This window comes from Camelus ferus, chromosome 6, assembly GCF_009834535.1.
Source record: "Camelus ferus isolate YT-003-E chromosome 6, BCGSAC_Cfer_1.0, whole genome shotgun sequence".
NCBI lineage: Eukaryota > Metazoa > Chordata > Mammalia > Artiodactyla > Camelidae > Camelus > Camelus ferus.
In genome coordinates, this window is record NC_045701.1 from 91,789,013 (window position 1) to 91,805,913 (window position 16,901).

Below are 16,901 nucleotides of genomic sequence, written 5' to 3' on the forward strand. Positions count from 1 at the left end.
TGCTCTCTGGCCCTTCACAGGAGCAGTTTGCCACCCCCGGTCTGGAAGGTTACCACCAGTGTTCCGTGCTGTACCATCCTCTGTCTTGTGAGAGACACGGAGGAGAAGACATTCGTGTTTCACTGGCGTTCCTGGCGATCTCAGCGGGGGGTTCCGGCAGTCTGGGTGACACTTGCTTGGGGCGTTTGTTCTGGGGTGCTCACCTCAGCCAGGCCTTCTGTTCATGAGGAATAGATGGAAACCTCTGAGACTTGATAGGGAACAAGGTTAGAGGATCTCCCATTCTTAAATTAAGAGCTTAATTTGATACTCAGCGAACATCTGTTGAGAACTTGCTGGAGGAGGACGTGGGGATGAGTTAGCAGCGGGGGGTAGGGGGGTCCGCTTTCTGAAGATTTGTAAAGATTTGAATGTCTTGTTTTGAGTAATAAATCCGAGCAATCTAAAATGTAAATGTACTTGAAAGAGTCTGAAATTTTAAATCAAAAATGTTTATTAAATCTAAGATAAAGCCATTTTTCAATATAAACGCTTCAGCTGGAGGTGAGGGGCTGTGGGGGCGGGTGCGTGGGGTGCGTGGCTCGGGACGGAGGAGGCTCTGTCTGAAATCATTTCTGTTTCTCCCACGAGCGCATTTGCTCTGAGTTCAGGGACAGTTTACCTGTGAGTCTGTTTTCGCCTCTTTTTGAAGCATGTGTTCTGTTTTTGCCTTTTTAAATTATAGGCATAGACCTCAGGACACAGATAGCGTTTCCCATTTGTTTAACAGGTTCTTCCTTTCATTTAAAACGGTCGGTTTTGTTCCCCCTGCACCAGTTCCATGGCGGTGGAGCGGACCTGAGACGCGAGGTTGTCCTGCGGGCTGTGCGGCCGCCAGCTGGAGGGGCACAAATGGGATTCGTCCCATGGGCTGCGTCCTCCTCTCCCCCCGCCACCCCCGGCTCCGCACGTGCCCTCAGACAGCAGGCTCTGCACCTGCAAACCCAGGCCGCAGACGTGGCCGGCACACTCGCCACACTTCTCCCTCCCACAGCCACCAGCCCCAAGGCGGACAGGCTGCCACTGGCAGGTTTGAGTGTCTGCCCTCCTGGTGGTGGTCGCGGATTAGTGTCCCCTGACTCTGTCCATCGGCAGGACGCCCACACCTGGTCGGGTCAACCGACCTGCTCTGCACATCCTTGACTATGTTCAAGAGACGATGTCTTCTCTCCACGAGGCCCCAGAGCACAGCCTGGGACGAAGGGAGATACTTGTATTTTCTTAAAATGGGAATTTATTTCTCATTATAGAATTATTCAGTTGGAATCTCTTGTTATTTTGTTTATCTGTAGTAGAAAATAGAATGTTTGAGTTGGTTTGAAAACACTGGTCATCACATTCACAGTCAAACTAAAGAAAAACTGTTTTGTAAAATACAGACTTAAAAACACCCACTTTGTATGTTAAGAAAGCTTAAGTCAAAGGGAAGTGTAGAGTGCCCGCCAAACAGGCTGGGGTAAAAGACGTTCTTGGTGAGGAGGTCTCCAGGGGGGCCCCTGTCTCCACCTGCCATGTGGATGTCTCACTGCGCTTCTTGGAAACGCACCTGTCAGGGAGACTGTCCTGTGCACATGATGCCTACGTGATGGACGAGGGACAGCAGGGGTCTGCAAGGCACCCAGGGGCTGGGCTCTTTGATTAAAATATGTAAATAAGTAAGTTTAAGAGGAGTCCCTAGATAAGGAAATGAGGAGGCTGGTGTGGTGTGATGTGTGCTCATTAGCCTGAGATGCCACTGTTCACCCTCGGGCAGCTTGACTGCCGTTGGTTTTGGAGATACCACTGCGACTTTTATCGAAAAGGTTGGCTTTTGTGCATGGTGTCTCCTTTTGCGGGTGAGAACAAGGAGCCGGGAGTTGTGTCCGTCTTTGGCAGGTGGGAGTGAGTGAATTGTAACTTTGGAAAAGGCACAAACACCGCTGCGCGCTCCGTGTGCCCCAGGCGGGTGCGTGCAGGTTGATCGCTGGTGGAGGTTGTGGCATGTGCACCATTGCATTTTAAGAAGGAAAGTCCATTTGTGCTGAGTAAAATCCTAGGAGAGCGAAGTATGTATTGCCAGGTTTGTATTTCTTAGTAAATCCATGTTTGTTATAAAATAAAATAGACTGTGACTGGAGCCAAAGGCGCGGCTTCCTGAGCTGGTTGAGTGTTGTGAGGACACCTGTCTTTAGGCTGGTGCCTCAAAGGGACGGGGCCAGGAATCAGTTATTTGTCTCACCCAGGCTTGTCCTGAGGTGCCCGCAGGCCGTGAGCACAGCCAGGAGAGTCCTCAGGTGCTGGAGGTGTTCAAGGAACACGTCCGAGTAGGGCTGTGGCGTTCCGTGCGTCACGGGGCCCCGGCGTGGCCGGGGCCAGCTGCTGGCAGAGGCAGCCTCCCCCAGGGCCGGTGCCCCGGGGCCCCGTGTGGGAGGAAGCCTTGTTGGGTCCCTCTCGACTCCTCGCCCTGGTGGCTTTCAAGACGATGTGACTTGGTTCTCGGGAGCGACTTACTTTTCAGAAAGGAACTTGAAGAAGCCCAGGGTGGGCTTGGGGCTGCCTCAGCAGGCCCCTCCCTGGACTGGCGTGGCCGCGGGTGGGTGTGCGGAGCTTCAGGAAGGCGTCCCGGGCCGGCTGGGCGAGCCGCGTGCGCTCACCTCCCTGTGGGAGGCTGCTGGCCGGGCCTGAGCGGCTCACCGGGGCTCCTGTGGGATTGTTGGCTCTCGCGTGCGCCCCCTTTACGTTGAGAGCTTTCCAAAGGGCGGGCGTGGCCCGCTGGTGGCTGTGAATAATTTAGTGGGTTGCAGCTAGCACTCTTTAAAGTGAAATAGAATAAAACAGGAAACATCAGGGTGCGCTGAGTGAGCAGGGCAAGGCTGGTTGTGCGGTCTTAGGGACACGCACACGTGAAGTGAGGTGTGAGTGTGTTTGCTGCTGTGTCTCCTGGTCAAAGTGAGAAAACCACTCAGGTAAAAGATTGATGAGTTTCCAGCAGCAGCTGTAACGAGCATTCTCCGGGTCAGCCGGCTGCCGCACTCTGCCTCGTCTTTACCTGCTGGAGGGACTGGGAGCTGCAGGCTACCAGACTGAGCTACCAGACTCCATCTCCTGTCTGAAGGGTTTTTTTTTCCCTGGAACTCCTTCCACTAAGTGGGTAGAAGGCCTATATTGTAAAAGTTTAATTACCATCATTATAATTGTTAGTAATTCATGTTAAAACCACTTTTTGTTTGCTTAACAGACGAATTTCTCTTTCAGGTTTCCTTGCTGCAGAATGAAAGTGTGGAAAAAAACAAGAGCATACAAAGTCTGCACAACCAGATATGCAGCTTTGAAATTGAAATTGAGAGACAGAAGGAAATGCTTCGGAATAACGAATCCAAAATACTTCATTTACAGGTAAGAAGTTTAAGATTATGGCTGGGTGGAAGGGGACACACGTGTTCTCCTCCAGGACTTTCTCTGGGAGACATTTGAGCAAAAGTCCTGAACTTTGTCAAACAAGGAAACTCATTTCTTCTGCATAAGTGAAATTCGGGGAAGGCGGCCTGGGTTTGCGGGCCAGCCTGGGCGGCCGCCACGCCTCTCCACCGCCTTCTCCCGCCCCCTCTGCTCTGGGCCTCTGGTTCATTGTTGGTGAGATAAGACAAAGAGCTCATGTTTTTAAAAATTAGCTGTTCTTATTACTCTGTCAGATTTCATGTCGTTCATGGGTAGTTGTGTGTAAAATTTCACTTCCTAAAGTGAAGCCAGACTATTTTGTTCTGCATCTTCCAGTGACACACATACTGACCGTCACTGTATTTCACTGCAGTGACCCAAAGGTACGTCCGGAACACACACATGAACTCTGCTGCTCTGGAAAGGTGACTGTGTAGATAGGCCTGACGGAGACGTGGCCCCCCTTTCTGTCGTCAGCACGGGTTTCCGTTAGATACTTGCCGCCTGCCGCTCGTGCAGACGCCACCTGCGCCCTCGCTCCCTCATCGTGGGCCTTCCCTGTAGTGACTCCCGGGCCCGCCACACCCACGCAGGAGTCACTCACGTTGCCGAAAGGGCCTCTCCGTGCTTGTGCTCAGCGGCCTGTGTCCCCGAGTGATCAGAAGAGAGAATGAATGTCTGACAACTCAGAGCCACGGCATCTTGGAGGCTGTCCCTCCTCCCGTTTTAACACTGAGAGTAGTCCTCGTGCCTTGAATTGCACAGGGATTTGTTAAATTAATTTTGTTTGTGTTAAACTTTGTAGTTGACCAGAGATGAAGAAAAACACAGTGGAACATTAGTTTGTAGTAGAAAAGATACAAGTCATGAGTATTGAGCTGAGCCAAGAAAAGTACAGGGTCTCATAAAACGCCAACAAGGCTCCTGCCTGACGTCCCTGGGGCTTTGCTGAGGCCGTGGAGGTGCTGGTCAGACGGTCCAGATAGAGACCTGCACTGCTGTCTGGTGAGCAGTTCAGGATGTTGGCAGCATGGCTGTTGTGTTTGGCCCAGGGCTCAGAGGGGTGCGTAGAAAGGAAATTAATGTTATGCTAGAAAACCTCTTGTTAAAAATACCAACAACAGAAGAAAGAATGAGTAAGTAGTGGGTTCATTTGTAACAAAAAAAGTTTAAGAGTTTACATAATGAGGTCATAGATGCACTTGTCGGACCCCTTGGAGGCTCTGTGTGCCTTCGTCTCCTCCGTTCCCCCTTCCAGTGTGAAAAGCTTGCGTTTACTTTCATCGAGAGTTTGGTCATTCCACTGTGTGTGGTTCTTATTTTAAAACTTCCATGATTGGATAAGCTACTGAGATCTGCTTGAGAAAGAGCCAGTCCCAAGGCTGCTCGAGCTTGGGGAGGGGCGGTCAGTCACCTCGAGTCCTCCAGCTCCTTCTCCTTGGAAGGAGAGCATGGAGGAAAATGGATCGTATCCAAAGACAAGACAGAGGTCGGGCTGGATGCCCACCTTGAGGTCCCTCAAGTGCAGGGTCAAGGGAACAAGAGGTGCTGGAAACCCCTCAGGACAGTTGCCCGTTTCTCAGTGGTTTATGGGAAATCAGGTCCAACTTGGTGATTTCACAAAAGGTGATGTTTAGTGTGGTCTTTCTATCACTGTGGGGTCGGCCGGCCGCGTCTGTGGCAATGGGAGACGTTCTGGACTGTCCGTCTCTGAGTAACACTGGTTGAAGGGCCCATGGGGTGCGTGCCAGGGGGTGTTGGCCACGAGTGAGGCGCTTTCTCTCCAGTTCCTCCTGACCCTCCTCCACCTCTTCAGTCAGAGTCTGGCTCACACATGCACCTAATTCCTCCTTGTCAAACCTTCCAGTTTCCTGGAGAAGAGTTTACCTGAATGCTGTACAGTGGCCCAGGAAGCCTTATGTGACTGGGCACTGTTCACCTCTGTGGCGCTGCCACGCTGTCTGCAGCGGCGTGGACCTTCTCTCCTCCCTTCCTTCCCCGACTCTGGCCCCTCCTCAGACACCTCAGATGTCAGCATAAACACCACCTCCTCCGGGAAGCCCTCGCCCATGCCCGCCCCCTCGGTGCCCCCTCGCCCTGGGTGTTGGACCGCCTTGCTGATGGCAGACCTGTCCCCTCTGTCTCCTCCCTCGCCTGAGTCTCCAGGAGACCCTCAGGTCCCAGGGACAGGGCTGTGTGGGAGTCCACACAGAGTGCAGAGTTCCTGTGGGATGGATGAGTTGCAGTCAGAGTTGGTAAAAGAAATGGAATTTAAGAGTGTGTTTGCACTCTAAAGCCCCACACAAAAAACCACTAGAGCTGATAAAAGAATTCGGCACAGTAGCAGGATACAAAATTAACATACAGAAATCAGTTGTATTTCTTTACACTAGCAATGAAATACCAGAAAAGGAAAGCAAAGAGACAATCCCTTTTAAAATCACATCCAAAAAAATAGAATACTTAGGAATAAATCTGACGAAGGAGGTGAAAGGCTTATATGCAAAGAACTATAAAACATTCATTAAGGAAATTAAAAATGACTTAAAGAGATGGAAGGATATTCCATGCTCTTGGATTAGAATTAATATTGTTAAAATGGCCATACTGCCCAAAGCAATCTACAGATTCAATGCAATCCCTGTCAAATTACCCAGAACATTTTTCACAGAACTAGAACAGATAATCCTAAAATTTATATGGAATCACAAAAGACCCAGAATTGCCAAAGCAATACTGAAGAAAAAGGGCGAAGCTGGAGGAATAACCCTCCTGGGCTTCAGACAATACTGCAGAGCTACAATAATCAAAATAGCATGGTATTGGCACAAAAACAGACATATGGGTCAATGGAACAGAATAGAGAGCCCAGAAATGAACCCACAGACTTGTGGTCAGTTAGTCTTTGACAAAGAAGGCAAGAATATACAGTGGAGAAAAGACAGTCCCTTCAGCAAGTGGTGTTGGGAAAGCTGCAGCCACATGTAAGTCAGTGAAGTTAGAACACTCCCTCACACCATATAAACTCAAAATGGCTTAAAGACTTAAACGTAAGACAGGACACTATAAACCTCTTCGAAGAAAACATAGGCATATCACTACTTGACATAAATCTTAGCAATGTTCTCCTAGGGCAGTCTACCCAGCCAATAGAAATAAAAGCAAAAATAAACAAATGGGACCTAATTAAACTTACAAGCTTTTCATAGCAAAGGAAACCATAAACAAAACAAAAAGACAACCTATGGAATGGGAGAAAATATATGCAAAAGATGAGACTGACAAGGGCTTCATTTCCAGAATATATAAACAGCTCATACAACTTAATAACAACAAGAAAAAACCCCATCCAGAAGTGGGCAGAAGACCTAAACGAGCATTTCTCCAGTGAAGACATACAAATGGCCAATAGACACACGAGAAAATTCTCAATATCGCTAAGTATGAGAGAAATGCAAATCAAACTGCAGTGAGGTATCACCTCACACCAGTCAGAATGGCCACCATTTAAAAGTCTACAAATGATAAATGCTGGAGAGGATGTGAAGAATAGGGAACCCTCCTACACTGCTGGTGGGAATGTAGTTTGGTGCAGCCACTATGGAGGACAGTGTGGAGATTCCTCAAAAAACTAAAAATAGAACTGCCATATGACCCAGCAATCCCACTCCTGGGCTTGTATCCAGAGGAAACCTTAATTCAAAAAGACACCTGCACCCCTATGCTCATAGCAGCACTGTTTACAACAGCCAAGACATGTAAACAACCTAAATGTCCATTGACAGATGGCTGGATAAAGAAGTTGTGGTATATTTATACAATGAAATACTACTCAGCCATAAAAAATGATAATGCCATTTGCAGCAACATGGATGGCCCTGGAGAATGTCATTCTAAGTGAAATAAGCCAGAAAGAGAAAGAAGAATACCATATGAGATCGCTCATATGTGGAATCTAAAAAAAAAAAAAGACAAATGAACTTATTTACAAAACAGAAACAGACTCACAGATAATAGAAAACAAACTTATGGTTACCAAGGGGTAAGGGAGTGGGAAGGGATAAATTGGGAGTTTGAGATTTGCAGAAACTAATTCTATATATAAAATAGATAAACAATAAATTTTTTCTGTAGAGCACAGGGAACTATATTCAATATCTTGTAGTAGCCTGTGGTGAAAAAGAATATGAAAATAAATATATGTTTGTACATGTATGACTGAAACATGATGCTGTGCACCAGACATGGACACAACATTGTAAACCAACTACAACTTTAAAAAAAAAAAAAAAAAACAGCGTGTTTGCACTTGCTGGCCAAGGAAGGGTAGTTTCTTAATATTTTATTTTTTAAAGAACGTGTTTTTCTAAAAAGATAGCCTAGATGTTAGCTTAGCTCCCATGTGCCTGTAGTCAGTAGGGACTGTGTGAGCTGGTCGTCCCACAGGCAGAGAGTCTACAGGACTGGAGTGAGCAGCGCTCTGTCCGCCGGCCCCGTGGTGGGCCCAGGAGACCCACCTGCATTGTCTCGGTGACCCCAGGGATGCGAAGTGACAGAGAGATGGTGGTTTAAGCCCTAACGTGCGTGTGCATGAGACCGATCAGTGACACTTCTATGAGCAGATCTGCAGAGGACTTAGGTCTGTAGTGTGCAGTCTGTGCCTTTATCTCAGCTCTTGAATTCTTTTCTCAGATGAAATCCTCACCTGCATCTAAGATGTATTTTCATAGGAACACTGCAGTGGCTGAGTGTAGACCTCTCTTCGAGAATGAATTCACATTTGCTGCTTCTTAAGCAGAAGTGTGATTGCGATCAGCATTCTGCTTTGACACCATCCCATTCATACGAATGAAAGGTCTGGTGAAAACAGCACGTCTTCCCTTGCTGTGTGAGAAGCGCCTGTGAAGTAACTGGTTGACCCTCATCTGTGTGTGTGTGTGTGTGTGTGTGTGTGTCTGTGTGTGTGTGTGTGTGTGTGTGTGTGTCTGTGCGCGCGCACGCGCGGGCCCCTCCTGCCCCCGCACCCGCTTGCGCACTCCAGTGCCTGGGCTGTCGTCCAGCCGTGCTGGCATTCAGACTTTGCGGTCCTGCTCTCGGGATGGCCTGTGCCTTCGTGCCCCCGTCCCCGTGCGCGTCACCAGCCGCAGGCTAGGGGCGGCTCGGGAGTGATGAGCGGCTTGTCCTGGGCCACCCTGCACCGCGGCCCCAGCTCACAGCGCCCACTCTCAGAACTGCCCGTGATTGTTTCAGTTCTCATTAACTGCCCTTTTGGACTCACTGGGACCCACGTGGGCTCAGTCTGTCGTGTCGTGTGAGCAGGTGGAGGACGAGGACAGACGCCGTGGGGAGAACGTTACGGGTTTGGGTGTTTGTCAGAGTCAATAGTGCTGCTCCAGAAAACAGATTTTGTGAACCAATGCCCTATGTCTCTAGCCATGTGTATTTAAAAATAAAGTGATGCCAGTGTAGAAAGGAGTGTTCTCTAAAGAAATCTTTATGCCTTTTAAATGTTAGCTAATGTCAGGGTTTCTTGGAAAGAAGAGGAAGATTAACACTGTACTTTTACACCAAAAAACGAACCCAAGGCTGCCATGTTTGTTCCTTCACGGTTATTAGGTGCTGAAACCTAAGTGTTTAAAAATAGGCTTGAAAAGGAGAAGTGAGGTTGGCCGGCCCCTGGGGCTCTCCCCTGCGCGGCCTGCAGTCAGTTCTCAGCTTCAGGGGCTAACCTACCCAGACTCCAGGAGCTTTATTTCAAAAATGCAGATTCTTCCTAGAAGTGAAAACTCCATTGGTCCTTGGCTTCATCTAACAAGTGGGCAAACCGTCCTTTAGACAGACGGGGCCACCAGAGCTGGAGCACCAGGCCCTTCCCTCCTGTTCCTGGTCCACATGTGGCAGTCATGTGCTTCTGGAAAAGGGGGTTTCTGAATTATTCAAATTAAGACTCCTAAAATCAAGCCTGGCTGTCAACTGCCACGTGTTCATCAGCAGGGTTTCTCTGCCCCTGTGGGCACGGGCACTGAGCCCGGAGTGCAGGGAGGAAGCAGAGCCCCACTCCCACAGGCTCTGCCCCTGGGCGGCACCCGGGCCTGAAGACTGGCGCCAGGGAGGGCAGGGTGGTGGCAGCTCTCTCTCCTGGGACTCAGGTAGGGTCCTGGGATGCTCTCTGCAGCCTCAGAGACAGCACGGCCACTCTGGCCCTGGGCCAGGCAGCCAGCTAGGGGGGGTCCACATAGTTTGGCCCCTGCTGGAGGCCTCAGTCCTGTAGGGGACAGAGGCCTTCAGACAGGACTGCTGGGTGCAACTCCAGGATCCTGAACTGAGACTCTCAGACAGCATTGTGGCTCTGCAGTTGGTAGGTGAGGCCTCTCTGTGTCTCGGTCTCCTCCTGGGAACTAGGGACCTCGGCACCTGTGTCCCCCGAGAGTCCTGTGGGCGTCGGATGAGATGCCGGTATGCACTGGCACAGGGCTCCCGGGCGGGGCCCACCCTGACAGCTCTGTCCCTGGGCAGCAGGTGTTTTCAGGTAGTGGCGTCCCGTCCCCAGAAGGCTCTAACCATGTTTCACCTTTTGCCGCCTTTGGCTTGGAAGCGAGTCATAGACAGCCAAGCGGAGAAGCTGAAAGAACTGGACAAGGAGATCCGTCCCTTCCGGCAGAGCTGGGAGGAGGCGGACAGCGTGAAGAGCAGCGTGGAGTCCCTGCAGAGCCGAGTGACCGAGCTGGAGAGCGTGGACAAGAGCGCAGGGCAGGCCGCCCGCAACACAGGTGAGGGCAGGCAGGCCGCAGCGGCGCGGGCCTGGAGGACCTGCGACAGGGGCCTTGGGCCTGGCTGCTCCCGGGCCAGGTCAGTGCCAGGGCTCGACCTGGTGAGGGAAGTGGGCGTGAGGCCAGAATGGAGCTTTGCAGTCTCGGGCAGGCGCCTGCCGGGGTGAGCGTGTTCCTGCTGAGATGCCTCTGGTAGAGACAGAAACGCTTCCCACTTAGACTTGTCCCCTCCATGCAGGCAAGGCCAGCGTGGCAGAGGCAGCATGGGGTGGACGCCAGGCTGAGGGCAGGGGCTGCTGGCTGGGGTGCTCCCGGCCATGCTCACGGAGGCCCAGGGGACAGAGGATGACAGTGTGTTTCTGATATTAGATGCGTACTAGGGCCAGCCACCTCAGGCGCTGAGTGAATATTCTGAATATTTGCATGAGAAGGATTAATAGGGAAAAAGAACAGATATTATCATGATGCATGTGGGGCTGGATTAAAAACTGGCCAAGGACATGGAGTGGAGGGAGGAGCAGCTGAGACTTGGACGGGGCATGGGTGACTCCCAGTGTGGAGGCTGAAGCGGGGGGAGATGTGAGCAAGAAGGCGGCCAGCCCTGCCCCTGGCGGGGCTCCAAGGGGGCCATGGGCGATGGCCCCCTGCCTGACCCTGCCATGAGGTGCCCGTGACACAGAGGCCTGGGCCCCCCAGGGCGTCGCCTCTCAGCAGGCATGGCCATGGGTGTTGGGGGATCCGAGGCCTGTGTTTCAGGGCATCAGCATGTCACGCGTCCCTCTCCGCCCAGCAGCCACAGTGAGTTCAGGTCGTTTAGTCCAGACGCTGGTGGGGACCAGCTTCCCCAGCCTCTGGGATAGTTACGTGTCTCCTGCACCCCGTCTCTCCTCGCCTGCCGCAGGCCTGCTGGAGTCCCAGCTGAGCCGGCACGACCAGATGCTGAGCGTCCACGACATCCGCCTGGCCGACATGGACCTGCGCTTCCAGGTCCTGGAGACCGCCAGCTACAACGGCGTGCTTATCTGGAAGATCCGGGATTACAAGCGGCGGAAGCAGGAGGCCGTCATGGGCAAGACCCTGTCTCTCTACAGCCAGCCTTTCTACACCGGCTACTTCGGCTACAAGATGTGCGCCAGGGTCTACCTGAACGGGGACGGGATGGGCAAGGGGACGCACCTGTCGCTGTTTTTCGTCATCATGCGCGGAGAATACGACGCTCTGCTCCCCTGGCCGTTCAAGCAGAAAGTGACACTCATGCTGATGGATCAGGGGTCCTCCCGGCGCCACTTGGGAGACGCGTTCAAGCCGGACCCCAACAGCAGCAGCTTCAAGAAGCCCACCGGGGAGATGAATATTGCCTCTGGCTGCCCAGTCTTTGTGGCCCAAACTGTGCTGGAAAACGGGACATATATTAAAGATGATACCATTTTTATTAAGGTCATAGTGGATACTTCGGATCTGCCTGACCCCTGACGAGTCACTGGGAAGGTGGATCGAGCAGAAGGCAACTCCTCTGGGGGCTCTGCTGTCTCCACTGAGGTCCTCGCGCTCAGAAAAGGACCTTGTGGAGCGGAGGAAGCGGCAGAAGGCGGCCTCGGGCCGGCGGGATTATTTATCCTTCTACGAGATAAATACTGCTGTCAGAGAAGGTTTTCATTTTCATTTCAAAAGATCTAATTGAAAACATATATGCTAAAGAAAAGAACCATCATTTTTCTTCCTTAAACTTGAACACCAAAAAAAGAACACACAACACACACAGACACACAGACACACACACACACACACACACACCTGGGGATAGCTGGACATGTCAGCATGTTAAGTAAAAGAAGAATTTATGAAATAATAATGCAATTCTGATATATTCATTCTAAAATTCAAGAGTGCAATCTTGTTTCAAATATAGTATATTGTCTATTTTTAAGGCCTCATCTGGTCTCTGTTTTAATAATTTGTTTGTCAGAAGACCCTGAAGTATACACCTAGATCTTTTTTGGAAGTCTCTAAATTCAGAATCATTTTTTAATTTAAAGTTCTAAGATAATTGTAACTGCAAACATTTTATTTCAAAACGTTGATAGACTGATATTTCTTGGAAGAAAATGTAAAATATCAAACACTGGTTATCACTTGTGATAGGAAGGAGGACATTCAATCTGCTGTTATTTCTCGTTAGAAATGTGTAAACCTTCAATCTCTGTCGTAGTTACTGACACTACTTCAAAATTACTATGAAAGGAGAATCGCTCATGGATGCTGTGCATCATTTTCAGATTTATAATTGTTTTCACCCTAAAATAGGGCATTAGTTGAACTTTGGAGTTCTAAACAAAATCCTGTAGGTTTTTAAAATTCTGCCCCATTTGTTCAGACAAGCTCTCTATTGCTGACAACACCGACCTTCAGTGTCCAGTGTCCGGGGGTGGGCAGGTGACTCGTGCTGAAGGGGCCACAGCAGACGCATCTCCGTTCTGTCGCGTCCCGCACGTGCTGACAGCTTGTGTAGAGGTGGTGGCGTGCTGTTCATGTGCCTTAGATGTGACATGCTGCTTCTCGACCCCAGCTTTGTGTTCACGGTGACTCCGGAAGGTGATGGTTTAACCAGACTTTTCTCCTGACCACTCAAGGGCCCTCAGCCCTGCACCTGCTCAGGAAGCCAGGCCCCTTGTCAGCTCCTGGAGCCGGAGCCCCCACTGCTTAATTGTCATGGATTCCCAGTCTCTCGGCCCTGGTCCCAGTGCAGGCAGGAGTCGGGGAGAAGCGCGGCCCCGGGCGGTGGGTGCCCCGGCCCCGAGCGGAGCCCCTGAGCATTCCAGACACCGCGCTCTGGGGCCGCCCAGGCTGGGCGACAGGCGTCCGAGGCCACCCTCTCTCGGGAAGGGTGGCCCTGGGCCCTGCGGTCCCAGCCTGTGCCCCGCCCAGACGGCACTCCTCGCCCTGTTTACCTTCTCCCGATGGTCCCACTGTGACAGGACGGGGCCCTGCTCCTGTGCCCTGCTGCGCACCACGCCCCACGGGTGCTCTCACACTGATGGGTGCTACACTGACGGGTGCTTCTTAGGCAAAGCCAGTGTGTGTGGACCGCCGCATCTGTGCCACTCATCTGCAAGGCGCGCCCACGACTGGCCGGCTGGGCCGCGCGCCACAGACTGCCTGCCTTCGGGCTCCCCCGTGGCCGAGCGGGGACGGCCGGGTGGGTGCCCGCTGGCCCACCGTGTCTCTGGTGCTGCCATCTGCCCTGGGTGTGCCTTCGCCCCAGTGCCTGCTGGAAGCGCCCTCCTCTCCAACGCTGTCCCCGAGCTTCCATAAGTGACCTCATGGGTTCCGAGCACCTGCTGCGCCCTCCGGCAGTTCAGACGCTCCGCTGTCTTCACCACCACCCCCGCCCCCCGGGATTGCTTTGAGGGCCAATCAGTGTCATCAGTTCTGCCCCGTGAGGAGTCGGGTGTCCCCACTCAGAGAGGAAGACTTCCTGCAGGTGCTGCGGACCGCTGCTCCCTCGAAGGTGTTCCGACCTCCTCCGGGCCTTGCCCTGGGTTCTGCCCTGGGGACCCGGAGGAGGGGGTACACCCAGCAGTCCCCCCTGGCCTCAGAGGGCTTTCTTGAGGCCAGGGGTTACCAACAGGGACCTCCCTGCAACTTCCTCCCCCTTCACTAAAAGTATGGACAGTGTTAACACATCTAGGAGAAGCAACACATTAATCTGGTGAAAAACAAAACACCTCTTTCCCCTGGGCTGAAACCCACTCTGGAAGCATCTGTCCCTTGGAGGGGGTACTTTTCCAGTACCCCTTCTGGTGGGAGTGACTGGGCCACCCTGGCCACACGCCCCCCCCCCCGCAGAAGCCCCTGGGACCCGGCTTCAGGAGCTGGTGCCACCACCACCCCTCCATGAGGCTGTGACATGGTGGGAGCTTCATGCTGTGGCTTGGTGACGGTGGACACAGGGGTCGATGGCCTCATGGCCACTGTTCCATGCACACGAGGGGGCAGCTCCTGCAGGACGCGGCCCCTCATCTCCCCATCTGCTGCTTGGTGCTCCACATGCCAGGGCCCCAGGGACAAGCAAAGGGTTGAGCCGTGGTGCGCGTGGGCGCACTTTTTTGTTTACAAAAGTGGCGAAGTTCCCCGTGGACCAAAACCACTCTAGTACCTTCCAGGGGCTCGTGCGGCATCCTGTGCCCCAGTCAGCCCGTGTCTGCGGAGCCCAGGCCAGCCTGCCGGGCCGGGCCGGGCAGCTTGCACTGGGGGTGGGGGCGGGAGGCGGAGGAGGGTGGCTGGAGCAGCTCACCTGGGCCTTTTTTGCAGTTGGGATCGGTTCCCGGGTCTGTAGGTGACACTGGACACAAGCAGGGATTCCTGTCCAGCATCTGATGACCTGTTGCACGAGATGGGGTGCCAGTCCCAGAGAGCAAGTCAGGTGGGCATTCGCCATACAGGAGGGCGAGCAGGGCCGCCTTCTCCGGTTCCCAGCCTGGCCCCAGATGCCAGCCACCGTGCGAGCGGGAGGCTCTTGGCCAGGCAGCTCCTTCCCTCCCTCCCTCCTGTAGCCACCCCTGCCCGGGGCCCCTGGGGGCTGTTGGCTGCGGAAGCCTAGCGCTCCGTGGTGGCCACCTTCACCAGGCCCTCCAGGTGCCGGCCAACTCTAGGGGGCATCCGCCTGCCCTGTGGCCACCGTGGCCAGGTCAGGGCAGCCCCTTCCTAGATAGCTGATCTCCTCCCGGGTCCTCAGCCACCCAGGGCCACGCGTCCCAGTCAACGCCCCCTGCACTCTCAGTGTCGTGGGGATGGTCGCCGGTGGCAGGCCTGGCATCCTGCAGCCAGTGGGCAGCAGCGGGTTGAGGAGAGGGTGGCCGGACAGACCCTTACACACAGCAGGGTCCCGAGGTGGGTCATCTCCTCTCAGCCCATGGCAGCGGGGAGAGAGCAGGACCCCAAGCGCACCCAGAGGGGCTCACCACCTCCAACAGCCAGGGCCCTCTCCTCCTCCCAAAGGAGTGACCGTGATTGTGTGTCCGGCACAAACCTTCCGGCCACAGCATCTCTGCTGGTCTTCATAGGCCTGGTCAGGAGATCAGACTCCTCGCGGGGCCTCTGCCCGCACCGCGGCCCTCCGAACGCCTCCCTCTGCTTGCGGTAGCTGCCAGTGCTGAGAAGGGCGCAGGCAGAGCTGTGAAAGGGCTGTGGTCCCGATCTTTACTGACCAGTCCGCAAAGCAGCCCTGGGGGAGTTCCAGGAGCCCCTTTGCCTTTGTGCGCGTCTGTGAGATGAGGGATCTCTCACCCAACCTACTTCTCAGCCCGAGACCGTGGCCCTGTCCTCTGTTTGCAAATCTCAATGGTTCTGTTTTCTCCAAAGTAGAATGTGTCCACTAGGGTCTGCATCAGACGAGGTCAGGGTGAGGCTCCCGCGTCGGCAGGTGACCTGGGCATCACTCCTGTCTGCCGGGCGGTGCCGGTTGTCACCGGGGAGCCGGGCGGCCTGGGGCGACCTGGGTCCGCAGGTGGTTGGGCCCATCTGTGGAGGCCCGAGTGGGACGAGCTGCGCTTGCGTTTCATTTCCGCCGCTGCCGCTGCATCTCAGTCCGCGGGTGGGGTCCGGGGGGCTGCACCGCGCCCGCAGGCAGTGCCGGTTGGTTCATAACTCAGTGCCCCGACACGTGAGATAACCTTCAACAGCAAACTCAATGACTCAGTTGGTAAACACAGAAGCTGGCGTTCTTTCCAAGGATCTCTGTGAGAATTGTCTGGAGAGTAACCTCTGTGGGAAAGGGAGTGTGTGAATCCACGTAGACGATCGTGTGGTGTTTTCAGCATTGATTCTTTCTCTGACGACACACCTTTTCGTTCAGTTCTGTTACCCAAAACAAAGACCAAAGAAGGCCAATCTCTCAGTTGACTCTGTATTTTTAACCTGCCTGTTTTAAAAATTGCCGTCTGTAGTAACCACTCGCTGTGAGGACCCATCTTGACGTCCAAGTGATTGTGACCAGTGATTCACGTCCCGTGTTTTTCTGCTCTTCTAAGAAAAAAAAACCCACAAAAAGACAGTGTAAGTTATTGCTCAGCAATAATCATGTTGTTCCTGCAGGCTAACAACATGTCTGATTTCCCGACAGCATTATTATGTTTTCTATTTTTGTTTACTGTTTATTGTGTATGGTTTTATTTGGTATTTATTTGTGTTTTGAGGTCTTGCAATGTTTTTATGTTTCTGATGCTAATAACTGACGTTTGTAAGAGTGTAGAATGCAGAACTCTGAAATGCTGAACGGTCTTATTAGAGAAAATAAATCTGACTAAGGAGTCTGGGTGTCTTTATCACACTGACTCACCGGTGCGGCCACATGGCCGTGGCCCTGGGCTCTGGGCTCCAGGCCCTCCCTCCTGCCAGGGCCCCTCCCTCGCCTGGTGGGGCCCGCAGAGCTGCGGTCCCCTCCCAGTTCCACCACTTTCTTGGCTGTAGGACTTCGGGGTTCCTGTCTGTCAGAGGGAAGGACAGTATCTACCTCCTTTCTGAAACTAGGGGGCTCTTAAAAAGCCACACCAGCGCTGACACTGCGGGTGGTTGTGGGGGCTCCGGCAGCAGCTCCCAGTGGGGCGACGGCGGGACACGGAGCCAGCACGGCTCCTGCCCGACACAGCACCAGCAGGGCGGGTCTTGTATTTCCCC

General features: G+C 53.1%; 1 protein-coding gene across 4 annotated transcripts in view; it reads left to right on the forward strand.

Moving 5' to 3' along the window:
* TRAF3 (TNF receptor associated factor 3) overlaps positions 1–16,535 on the forward strand; it is a 105,727-nt gene extending 89,192 nt beyond the window's left edge. For all 4 annotated transcript variants that reach the window (XM_032482723.1, XM_032482722.1, XM_032482721.1 and 1 more), the window contains 3 exons: positions 3,274–3,414; positions 10,052–10,226; positions 11,128–16,535. In XM_032482723.1, coding sequence (XP_032338614.1) covers positions 3,274–3,414; positions 10,052–10,226; positions 11,128–11,699 — 888 coding nt within the window. In that variant the 3' untranslated portion in view covers positions 11,700–16,535. The remainder of the gene's footprint in view (positions 1–3,273; positions 3,415–10,051; positions 10,227–11,127) is intronic.
* Positions 16,536–16,901: the final 366 nt, after the last annotated feature.